The following is a 14,406-nucleotide window of genomic DNA, read 5'->3' as shown; positions in this document are numbered from 1 at the left end:
TCTTTTTCTTTCTCACCTCTGTTCCTCTGTCCCCCACACAGTTTCTGTCTCTGCCCCATCTGTGACACACACTTTCCTCCTCACACTAATTTCCCTCACACTTCTGGTTTCTTTTGCTCACACCTTCTTGATTGGGCCTTGCTTCTCCTCCTCTCCCTCTCCTCTCTGTCCTGATCTGCGTCTCTCCCCACACACACCCACACAGGTTTTCTTGATTCCTCTCATCGTGCTCCTCAGAGTTACTCTTTATTCCAGACACACACCCCTCCCATTTCTCCCCGAAACGATGCTCTTGTCCTTCTTCACCTTCATCTACCCCAACCCCACTGGCCTGGCTTCCCGTCCTGTGGCTCTCACCCTCTCTGGAAGCTTATCTCCTTTCCTCAGGACTTTAGTCCCACCTCACACTCTCCTCCCCCTGCGCTTCACTCAGCCCCCTCATCTACCCTGTCCCTTTGCTCCCCAGGAGATGTCGACGGGGGTGGGGGGGGATGACACCGAGGTGGCGTCCCTGAGCCTGGAGCGTCCTGCTCTGTCTAGTTCCCACAGCAGCGCTGACAGGAGGGCCGCGCTGGGGCACCGTGTGGTGGGTCCTCCCCATGTTGGTTTACACTCCGCACCCTCTCCCCTCCCTCTGCTCTCTGTGCCTCTGCTCTTCCTCTCCCCCTGTCCCCTTCGTCTCCAGCTTCTTGTCCTTGTATTTGGTTCTCACACCAACCCCCTGTTCTTCTGGTTGTAGTCAGGGAGCACATCTTTTCCTTCGGCTTTCCGCTCCCCGCTCCCTTCTCTCCTCTCTGTCCTCTGTCTCTGTCCCTCACACAGGCTCAGGGTCCATGGGGTCTCCTATCTCCCCCGCCCCCCGTCTATCCATACTCTCACTCGGCTCTTCCTGTACCTTCTTTTCATCGATTTTTTTGCTCCTCTTTCCTCCTTCGTCTTCTCCCCTACTCGCCTTCACCCCGGGGTCCTTCCCGCCATTCCGACTCTACCCCACCTCACGCCCTGGCTTCTCCTCTTTCCCGGACAGTGCCCCCCCCCCCATTTCCCTTCACCATTTCTCCGCCTTTCCTCGTCCCTGCGCGTCGCCCTCACCCTCTCCTGTCCCTCCGTCTCTTCCTCCCACATCTGCGCCTCCCCCCGCGGGCTGCACCCCTGCGAGGCCCGGGCCCCCTGCTGCCTCCTAGAGCCGGGAGGCCCCTCTGGCACCCACGCGCCGCGCCGGGCGTCCCCGCGGGCCGGCGATACGCGTCTCCTGCCTCCGAAGAAACGGCCCCGTGATTTGTGTTTCACACGTCATGCACCTCCCGTCACGTCCTGCCAGCTCCGGGGACCATCAGCCCACCGGCCTCTGCAGCTCCTCGCGCACCGGGGCGGGGCCACCGCCCGCGACCTGGAAGGGCGTCCCCTCCCGGGAGGCGGCAAAGCCTCCCTTCCTTCTTCTCTAGTGCTGGCTCTGTCGTTCCTTCGGTCCCCCTCGTCGCCCGGCTCCTTCCCCACACCGTTGGCTCCGCACCATCTCCGTCTTCGCGGCTGTCGAGCCGTCCTCTCCCTCGGCGGCGGCCGGGCGCTGAGGAGGGAGCGGCGTCTCCGCCTCCCGCGCTTCCCTCTACCCTCGCTCTCGGCTTTCCTCGTCTCCGGTCGGCTCCCCCCGGCTCCCCTCCTCAGCGGCCCCGGCCCCGGCCCCGGCCTCGGGGCGCGCGCGCGCCTTCCTGCGCCTGTGCGCGCGCCTGTGCCTGCCGGTGCGCGTGCGCGCTCTGGCCGCGGCCGGGCCCCTCTTCCCGCCAGTGTTTCCTCCCCCTCCTTCCCCGCATCCCTTCTCCTCCTCCTCTCGCTCTCCCGCCGCTCCCCACGCTCTGTGTGGCACAGCCTCCCCTCACTCTTCTCAGTTTGGTCTTCGCGCTCTCCCCTCTCCACCCCTTTTCTTCCACTTCTCTCCCACCTCCTCTCCCCACTCCCGGTTCCTCGAGCCTCCCTCACACCCCTCCTTTCTCGGCCTCTCCCCGTCTCTGCCCTTCTCTTTCCCACCGGCCCGCTCGCTCGCTCTCCACACTCCTGTCTCCCTTTTTCTCCTTTTCTCTGTTTCCCGTCTGCCGTTCTCCCTTGCCCCGCTTTCCTTCCTTCTGCCTGCCCCGCTCGGCCTTGGCCTCTGCATCCCGGCCGCCAGCAAGCTCTCCGCTCCTTGCTTCCCCTGCTCTCCCTTTCTTCCCCTCTCCCCGCCTGCCGTCTCGGCCTTCTTACCCCGTCTGTCTCAGCTGCTCCCGGGCTGCTCCTCCAGCTCCGCACCCTCCCCTTCTCCCCCGACCGTCTCCTTCCTCTGCCTTCCATTTTCCGACTCTGTCCCTTCCTCTCTCTCCCTCCTTCTCCTTCCCCCAGCCTCGCTCTCCCCGCCACGGTCTCCTTTCCTCTCCCCTCTCCGCCTCCTTCTCTCAGGGTACCCCCCCAGTCCGTCTTCTCACTCATCTTCTTTCCCCCTCTCCTCATTCCATGTTTCCCCCTACACTCTCTTCCAGTCTTTCCTCCTTGCTCCCCTCTTGCTCATCTCCATCCCTTCTCTCTCCTCCTCCTTTCCAATCTCTCTCCCTCTTTCCTTTCTCTCCTCTCTGAATCTGTCACCTCTGCTCTCTCTCCTCCAGGACTTCTCCCCTCCACTGGCCTCCTTTCCTCTGCGCCTTGTCTCCCAGTCTCCCTGTGTCAGGGAGGCCCCTCCATTGTCAGCCAGCCGCATCCTCAGCAGGAGCTCTGAGATCCTCTTCTTTGCCTCCCCCTCCTTTCCTCTCCCTCCCTGAAGTTCAGAGCTGACATCCTCCCAGGGATCTGTGCAGGGTTTGTGGCAAGAGGCTGGACAGCCTGGAGCAGGGCTGCCAAGCCAGAGCCCCCCTTGGGTGGAAGGGCCTCTGTGACACCCATTTTCTCTCTTTTTTGTCTGTCCTGGATGCTGGCCACTGCCTGGAGGAATGAGGCCTGCTCCCAGCCCAGGAAGGAGGATCCAAGGAACTGGCTTAGAGACAGGGCGTGAGTTGCCTAAAGACACTTGCACGTAAGTGCCAGGGTGGGGCTGGCTGGGCCACCCTGCAGTTGGCCAGGAATTGGCTCCTCCACTCTCCCGATCCCTGGACTCCTGTATGAGCTTGGTGAGAAGGGGGCTGCCTCCTTTCTGCCCCGTTCTCCTCCCCAACCTGCCACCATCTTCTCTTCCTCAGGCAGCATGGAGCATGGGAGGATTTCACCTGACTCCCACTTCACAGATGAGAAAATAGGCATCGGTGTTCCTGAAGACCAGCATCTGCTAGGACAGAGGCTTCATGGGAACCCCGACCTTCCCAAGGGCTAAGAGCACCCCCTGCAAGGCACTTCTCTTCAGGGAGAGGGTCCATGTGGGCCTGACCTCCCCAGAGTATCCAGAAGAGCATCCCATGGGTCTGAGAGGCATTCTCAGGCAGGGTGAAATCTTTATCACCACCTACTGATAAAGAACAGAACTGTAACCCAGCTGTATTAGACACCAGGAATGATGTCAAGCAAAATTCTGTAAAAGTAAAATTTTTACTCCTGGCCAATATGTAAACATCACACCCAGCAAGCTTCTTGGTATGCCAATTTACACCTCCAGATTTCATGTTTGTAAGTCATCCTATGGGTGGATTCTCTTCTGTGTTGCCATGGAAATGCACACATGCCTACTATGGGAAACTAAGGAAAGTGGGATTTGATTTACAGAGTTTGCTTGGTAGCCTATTTCTAGGAATTGGGCCAAATTGAGTTTTCCTTTGTAATGACACCATTATGCCTTGCTGACTGGGAGGTGGGTGCAGGCAAAGATGAATGACAGCTAAAGAAGCCCCAGGGATTGGTCTCTGATCCTCACCATGGAGTCTCTCTGATGGGTTAAATAAAGGAGCTTATAGAACTCATTCCAAAAGCCACCTGCTACAATGCACAATTCTGGATAGTAGAGTCTTAAAATATACTAAAATCAGCCTTACATATTTTAAAAGATTGCCTATCCTATAACTCTGTGCTAAGTATACCTAAATGACCATATGAAACGCTGGGCTGGGAAAGGGGTTTCCTAAATGCCAGGAAGCAGGTAACATTTTGTAGGGCAAAGAAGGGCATCCAAAGGGCAAGGCAGGAAACTGGGGAGGGAGGCAATCCTTTCCCTGAGCATTTACCTTGCAGGTGCTCTCCCACCTTAGACCAGAGGTCAGGAGGCCAGCGTAAGGGTGCAGGAGGGAGAGAGTGGGCACTGAGCTCCATGGGGACAGAGAGGGAGGCATATGGCAGAAAGGTGGATGGGGCCATGGGGGCTTAGAGGGTGCCTGCAGCCTGGCTGGGTGGTATCTGAGGGACTCATTCATTGAGGTTGGGGGGTGCTCGTCAATGAGGCTGAAAAGGAGGAACAGATTGGAAACTAACAGACCTCCAAGGCCAGGCTGAGGGGCTGGGACTTTGTCCTGAGGGCACTACGCAGCCATGGGAGGGCTCAGAGCCGGGGAGGAGTGGGGGGCAGCTCTGGTGTCAGAAATCCCCCCCCGCTGAGGCCAGGGAAGGAGGCTGGGCTGATGGTCCAGGTGGGGGAGGATGAGGCCAGGGCTGGGGCCAAGGGGGACAGGAGAAGGGGTGAGGCAGGAAGGAACAGCAGAGTACAGCACCGCAGTGCTCTGGTCTGTGAGGCCACTTCCCGGAGTAAGGATTCCTGCAGGGGCTCCGACTGGGGGCCGATGGGTGGCAGAGACTCTCCCAGAGGCACAGCCTGGGGAAGGAGCCAAGGGTCTGGAGACCAGGAGGGGCGTCTGAGCGGGAGACGGGTTTGATGGTCAGCAAGAGGGCTCCAGTGTGGATGGGAGGTGGCTGAGGCTGCCCCCAGCAAGTCCCCCTCTGGCAGTGTGTCCTGCAGACACATGTGCATGTATGCGAACTGATGCGGGCGCATGGGGATTCCTGCAGCACTGCTTGCAACAACCTGCAGGTCCCTCCACGGGGACCAACGAAGTCAACTCCGAGCCAGCTACATCACAGAATGAGGATGCACTTTATATCCCAGATGGAAACCTCTCCAACTTAGGGAGAAAAAAACTAGAGCTCCAGAGTGCCTGGGTGGCTCAGTTAAGTGTCTGCCTTCAGCGCAGGTCACAATCCCGGGGTCCTGGGATCGAGCCCCTCATCGGGCTCCCTGTTCAGCAGGGAGTCTGCTTCTCCCTCTCCCTCTCCCCGTCCCTCTCCCCATACTTGTGCTCTCTCTCTCAAATAAATAAAATCTTGAAAAAAAAAAAAAAAACTAGAGCTACACATTTTTGTAAAACTATTTACACAGATGTTTGCTTGTTTATGTAGAGAGTATCTCCAGAGCAACAAGCAGGAGACTGGAAACTCAGGCTGCCCCCGGTGAGGGGAACAGGTGCCAGGCTGGGGTGAGCGGAAGGCTCTTTGCTTTGGATCCTATGGTATCTTTTGAGTTCCTTGCTATATCCCTGGATACCTTGGTCAATAATATGAAATAGTAAGTGGGCTCTCCAGGGAGAGGCAAGAATTAGAAAATTTTAATGAGGACAGAGCCCCAAGGAGCCCAAACTAGCTCAGACAGTGACTGGAATATACCGCAGATTAACCCTGCTGGCTCCAGAGTGATTCAGAGAGTCTTAGAGGAAAAGAAGGTAATCAGGTAAAGAGCTCAATCTCAATCCATTAAAAAATTACAAAATGGTCCGACAAATGACTGGGGCAGGAATGCACCTGCCAGTGAGACGAAGGGTTAGGAACTCCGAGTCTGAACCTTGTCCAAGAAAGCACGAGGAAACACCATGGGGGCAATTCCCGTGGAGCACAGACGGGAAAGCACCCCTGGAACACTGTTTTATGTATTAAAGCCACAAAATGGGTTGAACGACAACCCCCAATGTTGTGTGTAACACAACAACACAGTCGAAGAAAATACCGCGGAACTGCAAATCGGTGGGACTGTCTGGGACTCTCAGGCCACTTGCTGCAGTACAGCGGGGAGTGGCTGGCCCCTGGGAGCGAGGTCTGAGGGAAGAGAAGGGCCAAAGGAAGGGCCACAGCAGGACAGGAATCCAGAGGGACCAGAAAACAGACAGGGTGGCTTGAGGAGTCAGACAAATCACAAGAGGAATTCAAAATCGTTAAGTGCTGCCCTTGAGCAAAGGACAAGAATGGTTCCCAGAAAATCCCAATTGGTGCTACCGGGCTCCACTTCCCTCTTGAGACAGATGCAGAGCCTCACAACACGGAGAGGTTTGAGCCATCTGCTGGCGAGGTCGTGGGGGAAAGGGGACTGGCGTTTGCTCCATGGAGAGCAACTTAGCAACATGGGTCACGTTTACAAACGCCACCTTCCTTTGGCCGCCGCTGGGGTTTCATCTTGGTTACAGCTGCATCTGTGAAAAGGGGTGACATCCGTAGGTGGAGGCCAGGTTGAATGAGCTCCGGGCGCATGTCTCTGGTGGGGCACAAAAGACGAGGCCAGTCCCCCACGAGGAGAAGTCTCCAGAATATACGGGGCAGGAGCAAAGAAGCAAGGGCAAGGCTGTGTAGGGGATTCGCTACTTGTGCGTTACAAAAAGGAGGACAGCGTGTGTCCCTACCTGCCCGCGCTGGTACAGACACGAGGAGGGAAATGAAGCACATGAGAGCAAGCGGGGGAAACAACTGTCCACCACACACCTCTTACGCTGTTTTGACAGCAGAGCCACACGAATGCACCACTTTTTCAGAAAAGTGCTTCCAATCTGCCATCGTAATTCCACTTTTGGTCATGCATCCCCAGGAAATAATTCAAACTCACCAAAGAGAGACTGGAGAGCGCTCGCTGTTGTGCTATTTATAACCACATCCAGCAGGAAGCTAAACGTTGAACATTTGGGGAACGGTTTAATAAACTGCCATACAACACTGCGGAGCGTTACACGGCATTTCAGGGACCGTGCCGGCCATTTCTGTGTGCTTCTGAATAATACACAGAGCGGAGCGGCGGAACTCAATCAAGCCTGTACACCAGGACTTCCCTGGAACCAAATCAACGGGTGCCTTTGGTTGCTGGAAGTCGCACCTTTTCAAAACCCTGATGTATCTCAATATATCGTCGATATTTTTAAATAGACAAAGGGGAGGTGGTGATAAATAAGAAAGGCCAGCAGTCCTCTCCTGGTGGCCTATCCCAGGGAAGACATTCCAGGCAGGGGAAGGGATTCTATTTACATCATCCGGCCCTCGACTCTACTAAATATTTGTTTGTTCTGTCTTTACTTTAAAAATCATTTCTTCATGCCCCAAAGCCTATGGGAGGCCTGGCATCCTGATGGGGCAGGACACCTAAACTCCTGCTCAGAGCCATGGGCAGATAAAGGCCGGAGAGGTGTCCCAAGGCAGCGCTGCTGGGAGGAATGGGGCCCAGGGGGCGCCCATGGCCAGCCCACACCTGCTCTGTGCCAGGCCCCTCAAGGGCAGACAGGTGGGAAGTGCGTGGCCCAATCCAGTGTCAGACAAGGTAGAGGGACCCTCTAGCCTAGCCAGGGACAGGCAGGGCAAGAAGACCACGAACAAAGGCACAGAGGCTGGAGAGAACTCGGCATGTTCCCAAACTACGAGGCTCAGGGGAAAGGGGGACAAACACAAGGTCAGAGCTGGACCAGGAGCTCGAGCTCCATGCTGTGGGCAAGAGGAAGTCTTTGGGGCCACGGAGGGACCACAGGGGAAGGCAGGGTGCACCAGAATCTGGCCACCCGTCCGCCCAGAGGGAAAGGACTCCTGGGGAGGAGTCCTTCTACCCTCATGGGATGGAGCTGGGAGGAGCTAGCAAATCCTTCTTGGGATGATCAAGGACAGGAGCATTCTGGCAGGAAGGGAGTTGCCTGGACGAAAGAGGACCAGGCACCGATGCCCTGGCCCCTCAGCGGCCACTGCCCCCACCACCACCCCCGCCGCCACCCCCCTCCCTGGCCCCCGGCGTCTGGAGCTCCTGACATCATGAGGAACAGGACGACAGGAATGATGTACATCCACTGTGGGCCAGGTGGGAGGATGGGACGATGGACAGACAAACAAAGAGAGAGACAGAAAGAAGAGAAGTGAGTATGAGCCACATTCCCCCAGGGCGGGAAGGTAGGGGAGCCGGCGTGAGGGGAGGCCACGTGAGGGAAGGGGGCCCAGGTCCCCTACATCACTACAGGTTGGGGAAGGGCTGGTGGGGTACAGGGAAGGTGGAGGCGGGAGGGGGCTCAGTCCTCACTCAGGCCTCCTGCGGCGGCGGCGTGGGCCCCGGGGTGGCAGGACGCAGGGCTGTGAGCAACACAGCCCCCCCGAGGATGAGGTGCCACTGAGGAGGGAGGGGGCACAGGTCAGGGCCAGGGGTGGCAGTGGGGTCCTGTGGCCATTGGGGAGGGCAGATCTGGGGCAGTGGGTTCTTGGCCTCTCTGGACCTCCGTTTCCCCACAGTGCAGCTGTCAGGAGCTACTGGCAAGCCAACGGAGGCCCCACAGGCACCACACTCAGGGCAGTAGGGCTTGGCATCCTCCCACCCACAGCGGCCTCCGCTGTCTCCTTCCCTTGCCTTGGGTGGACCAGCCTTCTGCCCCAGTGCCCCCAGCAACCCCCCACCAGCCCCAGGCCAGCAGCACAGGCCCGCCCCTTTCCAGCTCCAGCCAGCCTCCCGAGCACCAGCCCTACCTCCCCTAACCGCCCCTTCTCAAAGCCACCAGCATCCCAGGCCCGGCTGGAGGACCCCACCCAGCCTCTCCTTTCCAAAGCTCCCCGTTCCATTTAAATCTCTGTCTCCTTCCCTTCTTCAGCCTCACGGTACTGGCCCAGCTCAGGCCTCGTCCCAGCCCCCCCCAGTACTGCCCATCCCTCCCCTGACCACCGCCCTCCTCACTGCCCTTCCTCCAGACAGGCCTCTGTTCAAGACCAACACTGCCTGTACTGCACCTGCCCCCAGCCTGAGGCAGGCCTGGGCTGCCACCGGGCCCAGGGGACCCTTCCCGTCTCACCCCGCCACCTGGCTCTGGGCCGGCCGTTTGCTGAGCCTGGATGCCCTGCGACCCCTGCCATGAACAGACCCAGGCGGAGGCATGCGCATGGCCCATAGTCCTCACCCACTCCGCCCAGGCCTTGGGCTCAACCCAGGTGCCAGGGGATGGGCCCGGAGGCGACAAGCAAGCCCCACGCACAGGAGGCCTGGAGGAAGAGGAACAGGCCGAGGGCCACAGGGGAGAGAAGGGCAGAGGGCGACTCAGGAGGGAAGGGAGCAGGGGCAGGCAGAGCTCCACTCACATATTTGGCGAAAAAGGACTTCTGTTCCTGGGGGTTCTTGGCCTTCTGGGCCTGCTCCATCTCCAGGCGCTCAATGAAGGCTGCGGTCTCAGGACTAGGGGTGGGCGGAGAAGGAGAGAGGGTAAGGGGCTGGGGCAGCCAACGAGGACACGGCAAAGCCAGCAGAAGGACGGCTGAGACAGAGACTGGACTGCCCACGCCCCTGCCCTGTACCCGCACCCCGCGCGCCCTCACCCCAGAGCGCCCGCACCCTGCCCACCCTCACCCCGGGGCAGTGGCCGGCGGCTGCAGCTGCACAGAGGTGTTGAACAGTTCCAGGTCCACGTCTTCCACTTCGTGTCCCCTGCAGCCCCCAGGATGCGTCACCACTGACACGCCCACCACGTTGCCAGCCACGTCCACGTGCAGAGTCAGCTGGTCCGAGAGGTGCGACTCCACCAGGGAGCACTGGGGAGGGCAGGGGGATCAGGGCTGCCACGCAGACCTCGCCCACGTCAAGACCCCAAAGTCTCCAACCCCTCTCACAGGGCCCAGAAGGATCTTTCAAAGCCCTTCATGGGTTCCCCCTCCTTCGGGCACAAGTCCAAGTGCAAAAGCCTCCCCATGAGGTCCTGTGATGTCCCATCGAAGGGCCCACCACGTGGACTGTCCCCCTCCAGCCCAGGGGACCCTTGCGGGCAAGGCCAGGTCTGAGTCCTCCCTGTCCATAAATGTTGGGGCACAAATGGTGGAAGCCAGGCCGGGGCAGGTGGGAGGCACAAGGAAGGTCCCCGTCACTGACTCACCGCAGGGACAAAAGAGGAGACATAACCGCCAGCTTCTGGGCCATCAGGGGCCCCAGGGCGCTGAGGGACCCGGACACGGTACAAGCCGTTCAGGGCTGCCACATCCTGCAGGGCAGAGGAGGGTGGCAGTGAGAAGGACAATGAGCGGCCCCCGCCAGCCAGGCCTGGACTGCCACTGGGCCCAGGGGACCCTTCCCCCGTCTCACCCCACCACCATCCCCCTAACCCCTAGCCCAGAACTTTTCCCAGTGGGTGGCCCTGCTGGTGAGTGAGGCCAGGAGCCACTGGGTGCTCCACCTGGGGGAGAAGCCACCTTAAGGGGAGTAGAGCCCAGCCCAGGGATGCAGTGAGTCCCAAGGACACTTTCCTCAAACCTGGATCCAGTTGCACCTGGGCCCACCCCATACCTAGACTCCCCAGTCACAGGAGTGACAAATTCTCTTGAGAGGCAGCTGTGACAAAGAACCACATGGGAAGCACACAGCAAGGCTGGCTGGGGTGGACCACCTCCCACAGGGAGGGCGCCCATGGGCACGTGCCTGCCCACGATGAAACCTGCATCCCCAGCCTCCCTGGCAACTACATCTGGCTAAAGGGAGAGAGTGCAAGTAGACTGTAGCAGCTTTGGTGGGCCGTCCCCAAAAGATGGCTTCTCTCTCTGCGCCTCCTTTTTCTCTTCCTCTGGCCTGCTGCATCTCCGTGCACCATCCCTAGGGAGGACCAGGCCAGGCCAGGGAGGAGCCTGGCCTTGAGGAAGCCACGAAGCACACTATGGTAGAAATAACCTTCTTTTGTTTAACTGTGGCCTTTACAGGGATCTCTTTCTCCTCCCCAGCAAATCTCCTCCTAACTGACTGTAAAGCATCTTGGCTGAACCTGGAAGGGTGAGACGAGCTAACGATATGGCATGGCATGCTCCAAGACACAGGTCCCCCCACACCCCAGCCAAGCCCCGGGTCCCCTCCTCACCCGGAGCCGGCCCCGCTCCTCCTCATTGAGCTGTCGCTGCGACAGGGACAAACTGCCGTCCTGCTGGTTCCAGAGCAATGAGCCCCGCTTCCGAAAGTAGGCACTGTCATCTGTGGGGAATCAGGGCTCAGCAGCCACCCCATCACTGAACCCCTTGCAATGACCAGGTTGCTTCCCCCTCCCGAGCCCCCATTTTCCCACTTGCAAAGTGGGGACACCCACCCCCCACCATGTCCTGCCCTCCTATCTCACAGGGCAGCCCACGGCAGATGTCTAGACACCACAGCTCCTAAGCCCTGCCTCTGCCTTGCCAGGTGACCCAGGGACAGTCACCTAATCTCTCTAAGCCTCAGTTCTCCCAACTGCAAAATACAGGGGCTTCCAGCCACTGGGCCATGTCAGAACCAGTGGGGCTTTCCTGGCAGAGGCCAGGGTCTGAGTCAGGAGGTCTGTGGAGGGTCCCAGCTTCAGCGTTTCTAAGAAGTGCCCCAGAGTTTGGGGGCTTGGACCTCTGGGCCATACTGACCTCTGTGCTCTAGAAATCTGAACACCTGAATCGTAGTTATTTAAGCTGGGCTGTACAGCAGATCCGGGCTCTACCATTCACTGACAGAAGGACCTTGTGTGGTGCCCCTCTGAGCCTCAGTTTCCCCTTCTGGAAAATGGGGCTATCTCTAATACCTACTAAGTTGCATGACTGCAGCAAGGGCAAATGAGTGAATACACGCAGAGCGTCTAGCCCCTAGTGCAGGGCACAGGGTGACTAGTCTAAGAAGTCTGCTCTGAGTTTATTACTGCTGCACTGCCTTTCTGAAACTAGGATTTGTCTTACAGATAAAGGGAGTATTCAAAGGTAGGGTTCCTTCTCTCTCATGTCCTCCCTGCCCCAACCTCCCCAGAATAATGCAAACACACTGAGGGGCAAAACTTTTAGTAAATGGATGGCATGTCTCACACTGGGTAGCACCCAGACCCAAGTTCTTGACTTCACGGGGCACCAGGAAAGTGCCCAGACAAGGACGTTGCTGGACTCACCGATCTCGAATGAGTGCTCCAGCAGCAGCCCCACGGTGCCACAGCCCTCACCCTCTCGACCTTCTGCTCCCGCCTGCAGGTGAGAGAGAGGTCCCCAGGTGAGGACCATCAGAGCCCTCAGCAGGGCAGGACCCACGGACCCCAGGGCACACGCAGGCTGAAGGAGGAACCTTACTTTCACATTCATATCCAAACACTGACACTTGTCCACCATGATTCCACCAGGAACCGGCCATTTCATGAAAATTCATGATCTGGACGGTCCCCAGAAAACCAAAGCCTGCAAAGAAGCGTAACTTTGTTTCCAAGGCAACCATCTCCAGTTCCAAGGCAACTGTCTTCACGGCTGGCATCGTAAACATTCGTGGGTTAAAGGATACCTGAGCTTCCTTCCCAACCTAATATACAAGTGGCCTCGTTTTCACCTTAACAGCCACAATAGCGACGCTGCCGCCCGAGTTCCGCCCCTTATCAAGTACATACAAGGCTCCACGCCGGCCATTTCTCCAAATTCAAATTTCTCCTACCTCTGCGTCCTCCAACCACGCCCTGGCACCTACGCAACCCTCACACCTGCGCAACCCGGTGCCCAGATTTTAATCCTCCAACTCAAGATCCCGCCCTCCTTATGCATATTCAGGAGGCAGGACTTTATCCAATAACTCGAGAGCCTCTCTGCCCTTTCGTTTTAGCCGCCCCTACGTCTGATTCGCCAAGGTTCCACCCGGGCCACACCTCCTCATGCATATTTAACGACTGCGGATCCCTAGCGTTTCAACGTTAACACGATGTTCTTGCCCCAACCTCCTTCGGCGCATCCTCGTTCTTACAGCACCGAAAGCCCAGGGACCAATATCCGATCCAAGCCCCGCCCCCTCATGCATATTCACGCGCTAAAGCCTTCCTAACTATACTCACTTTCACCTCTTCTTCCTCTTGGCCCTGCAATGCCTCATTCCCACCTTACCCAACCTAAACACCCGAGACCCAGGATTTCCGTCAGCCCCACCCCCCGTGCAGAGCCAATGAGTACTCACCCCCCGCAGAGCGGCCCCGGACCGGCAGCCACTGCCCCGGGCCCGGCTGGGAGCTGCTGCCGCCATGAGCAAGAGCAGGAGCAGCCGAGTAGCTACAGCGCCGGCGGCCGCCATTTTAACCCCTTCCCATCAGGCCAGGGGAGGGAGTGAGCCGGGCGCTATGGAGCGGCACGCCCATGCGCCTGCGCCAGTTCTTTGCGCATGCGCACTAGCGCCCCCAGGGGTATGACGTCAGCCGGGTGGCTACAGTTTCATCGAGGTCTCTGGGCACCGCCCCTATGATGACGTCACAACAACGGGCGTCTCTTCGGTGACGTTAAAGCGGGTCTGCCGAGTTGTGACGTGATAGAGCCCGCGGCCCCACCCACCGGTTTTCTCCGCCGGCACCTCCCTCTGCTCTCCCCATGGGGCGGGGCGTTGCGATGATGCGGGGGCACGAGGCTAAGCTGGCCCCCAGTGGAACAGGTGAGGAGGGACCGGGTGGGACGGCAGGCGAGAGGCGGAGCCGGGCCTGGTGGCGCTGCACCAGGTGAGGGATGGGGCCGACGATACGAAGACTGATAGCCCAGATTCCCCTACCCTCAGAGTGGGACTTCCCTGGGCCCTACCAGCTGGGGGCCCCCGGCCCAGTCTCCTGGACTTGACCCCTCGAACTTCGCCTCTCTAGAATGCCCCCTGGTTCCAGCCTATCCCACGGGCCGGCCCGGACGGCTCCAACGCCACCTCCTGAGCGGCGAGTTCGACCAGCTGCGAGACTTCCCCATCTTTGAGAGCAACTTTGTGCAGGTGTGGAGCCCCAGAACCCCCTGATACCGAGCCTGGGCTTGAGCCCTGTCCTGACTTGGGGAACCCCTGCTCTGCCGACTTCTGACCATTCTCCTATAAAGTTCATCTCCTGGGATTCTGGGTCAACCCCCACCCCCATGCTTCTAGACCTTTAGCTTCTCTGTGAACCCTCGCCTCTGATTTCCTTGGTTCATTTTCCCTGACTTCACACCCGGATAACTCTTGACCTCTGACCCCAGGATATCTGACCCCGGACTTGGTGTTTAATACACTTGGCTCATGACCCTTAATCCCACCAATCCTGCCTTCCATCTGTCTGCCTTCTAACCTCTCACCCCTGGCCCCAGGTGACCCGGGTAGGAGAAGTCGCCAACAAGGTCACCATGGGGGTGGCAGCCTCCAGCCCAGCCCTGGAACTCCCTGACCTGTTGCTGCTGGCCGGCCCTGCCAAGGATAACGGACACCTGCAGCTCTTTGGGTGACTGCCCCCATTCCAGCCTAGACCTCCT

The 14,406-nt window shown here is 58.7% G+C and overlaps 3 protein-coding genes across 3 annotated transcripts in view; 2 read left to right on the top strand and 1 right to left on the bottom strand.

The window, feature by feature from the left end:
- Nucleotides 1-286: 286 nt before the first annotated feature.
- Nucleotides 287-4,285, top strand: LOC129046278 (atrophin-1-like). The gene is made up of 4 exons (XM_064580600.1): nucleotides 287-346; nucleotides 467-581; nucleotides 1,573-3,037; nucleotides 3,201-4,285. The coding sequence occupies exons 1-3, from the start codon at nucleotides 287-289 to the stop codon at nucleotides 2,784-2,786; spliced, it is 1,389 nt and encodes a 462-aa protein (XP_064436670.1). The 3' UTR covers nucleotides 2,787-3,037; nucleotides 3,201-4,285.
- Nucleotides 4,286-6,868: 2,583 nt separating this feature from the next.
- Nucleotides 6,869-13,355, bottom strand: EMC10 (ER membrane protein complex subunit 10). The gene is given in 8 exon segments (XM_045892043.3): nucleotides 6,869-7,948; nucleotides 7,950-8,018; nucleotides 9,286-9,379; nucleotides 9,551-9,732; nucleotides 10,071-10,175; nucleotides 11,040-11,149; nucleotides 12,075-12,147; nucleotides 13,112-13,355. Coding segments are annotated over 8 exon segments (789 nt in total). The 5' UTR covers nucleotides 13,226-13,355; the 3' UTR covers nucleotides 6,869-7,906.
- GARIN5A (golgi associated RAB2 interactor 5A) overlaps nucleotides 13,351-14,406 on the top strand; it is a 4,987-nt gene continuing 3,931 nt past the window's right edge. Inside the window, exons 1-3 of the mRNA XM_045892049.3 lie at nucleotides 13,351-13,576; nucleotides 13,779-13,897; nucleotides 14,245-14,375. Of these exons, the coding sequence (XP_045748005.2) occupies nucleotides 13,516-13,576; nucleotides 13,779-13,897; nucleotides 14,245-14,375 (311 nt within the window). The 5' untranslated portion in view covers nucleotides 13,351-13,515. The remainder of the gene's footprint in view (nucleotides 13,577-13,778; nucleotides 13,898-14,244; nucleotides 14,376-14,406) is intronic.

Source organism: Mirounga angustirostris, unplaced genomic scaffold (assembly GCF_029215605.1).
Source record: "Mirounga angustirostris isolate CCGP_5_RB_7025 unplaced genomic scaffold, mMirAng1.0.hap1 SCAF_16, whole genome shotgun sequence".
In the NCBI taxonomy this organism is placed as follows: Eukaryota; Metazoa; Chordata; class Mammalia; order Carnivora; family Phocidae; genus Mirounga; species Mirounga angustirostris.
Note: the sequence above shows the minus strand (reverse complement) of the source record. Positions and strands in the feature narration are given on the sequence as shown.

Excerpts from the sequence above, each read along its gene's own strand:
- LOC129046278 (XM_064580600.1), top strand. The coding sequence starts at position 287 with ATGCTCTTGTCCTTCTTCACCTTCATCTACCCCAACCCCACTGGCCTG. Across the intron at positions 347-466 it reads CTGGCCTGGCTTCCCGTCCT|GAGATGTCGACGGGGGTGGG; the intron begins GTGGCTCTCACC and ends TTTGCTCCCCAG. Across the intron at positions 582-1,572 it reads GAGGGCCGCGCTGGGGCACC|GAGGGAGCGGCGTCTCCGCC; the intron begins GTGTGGTGGGTC and ends CCGGGCGCTGAG.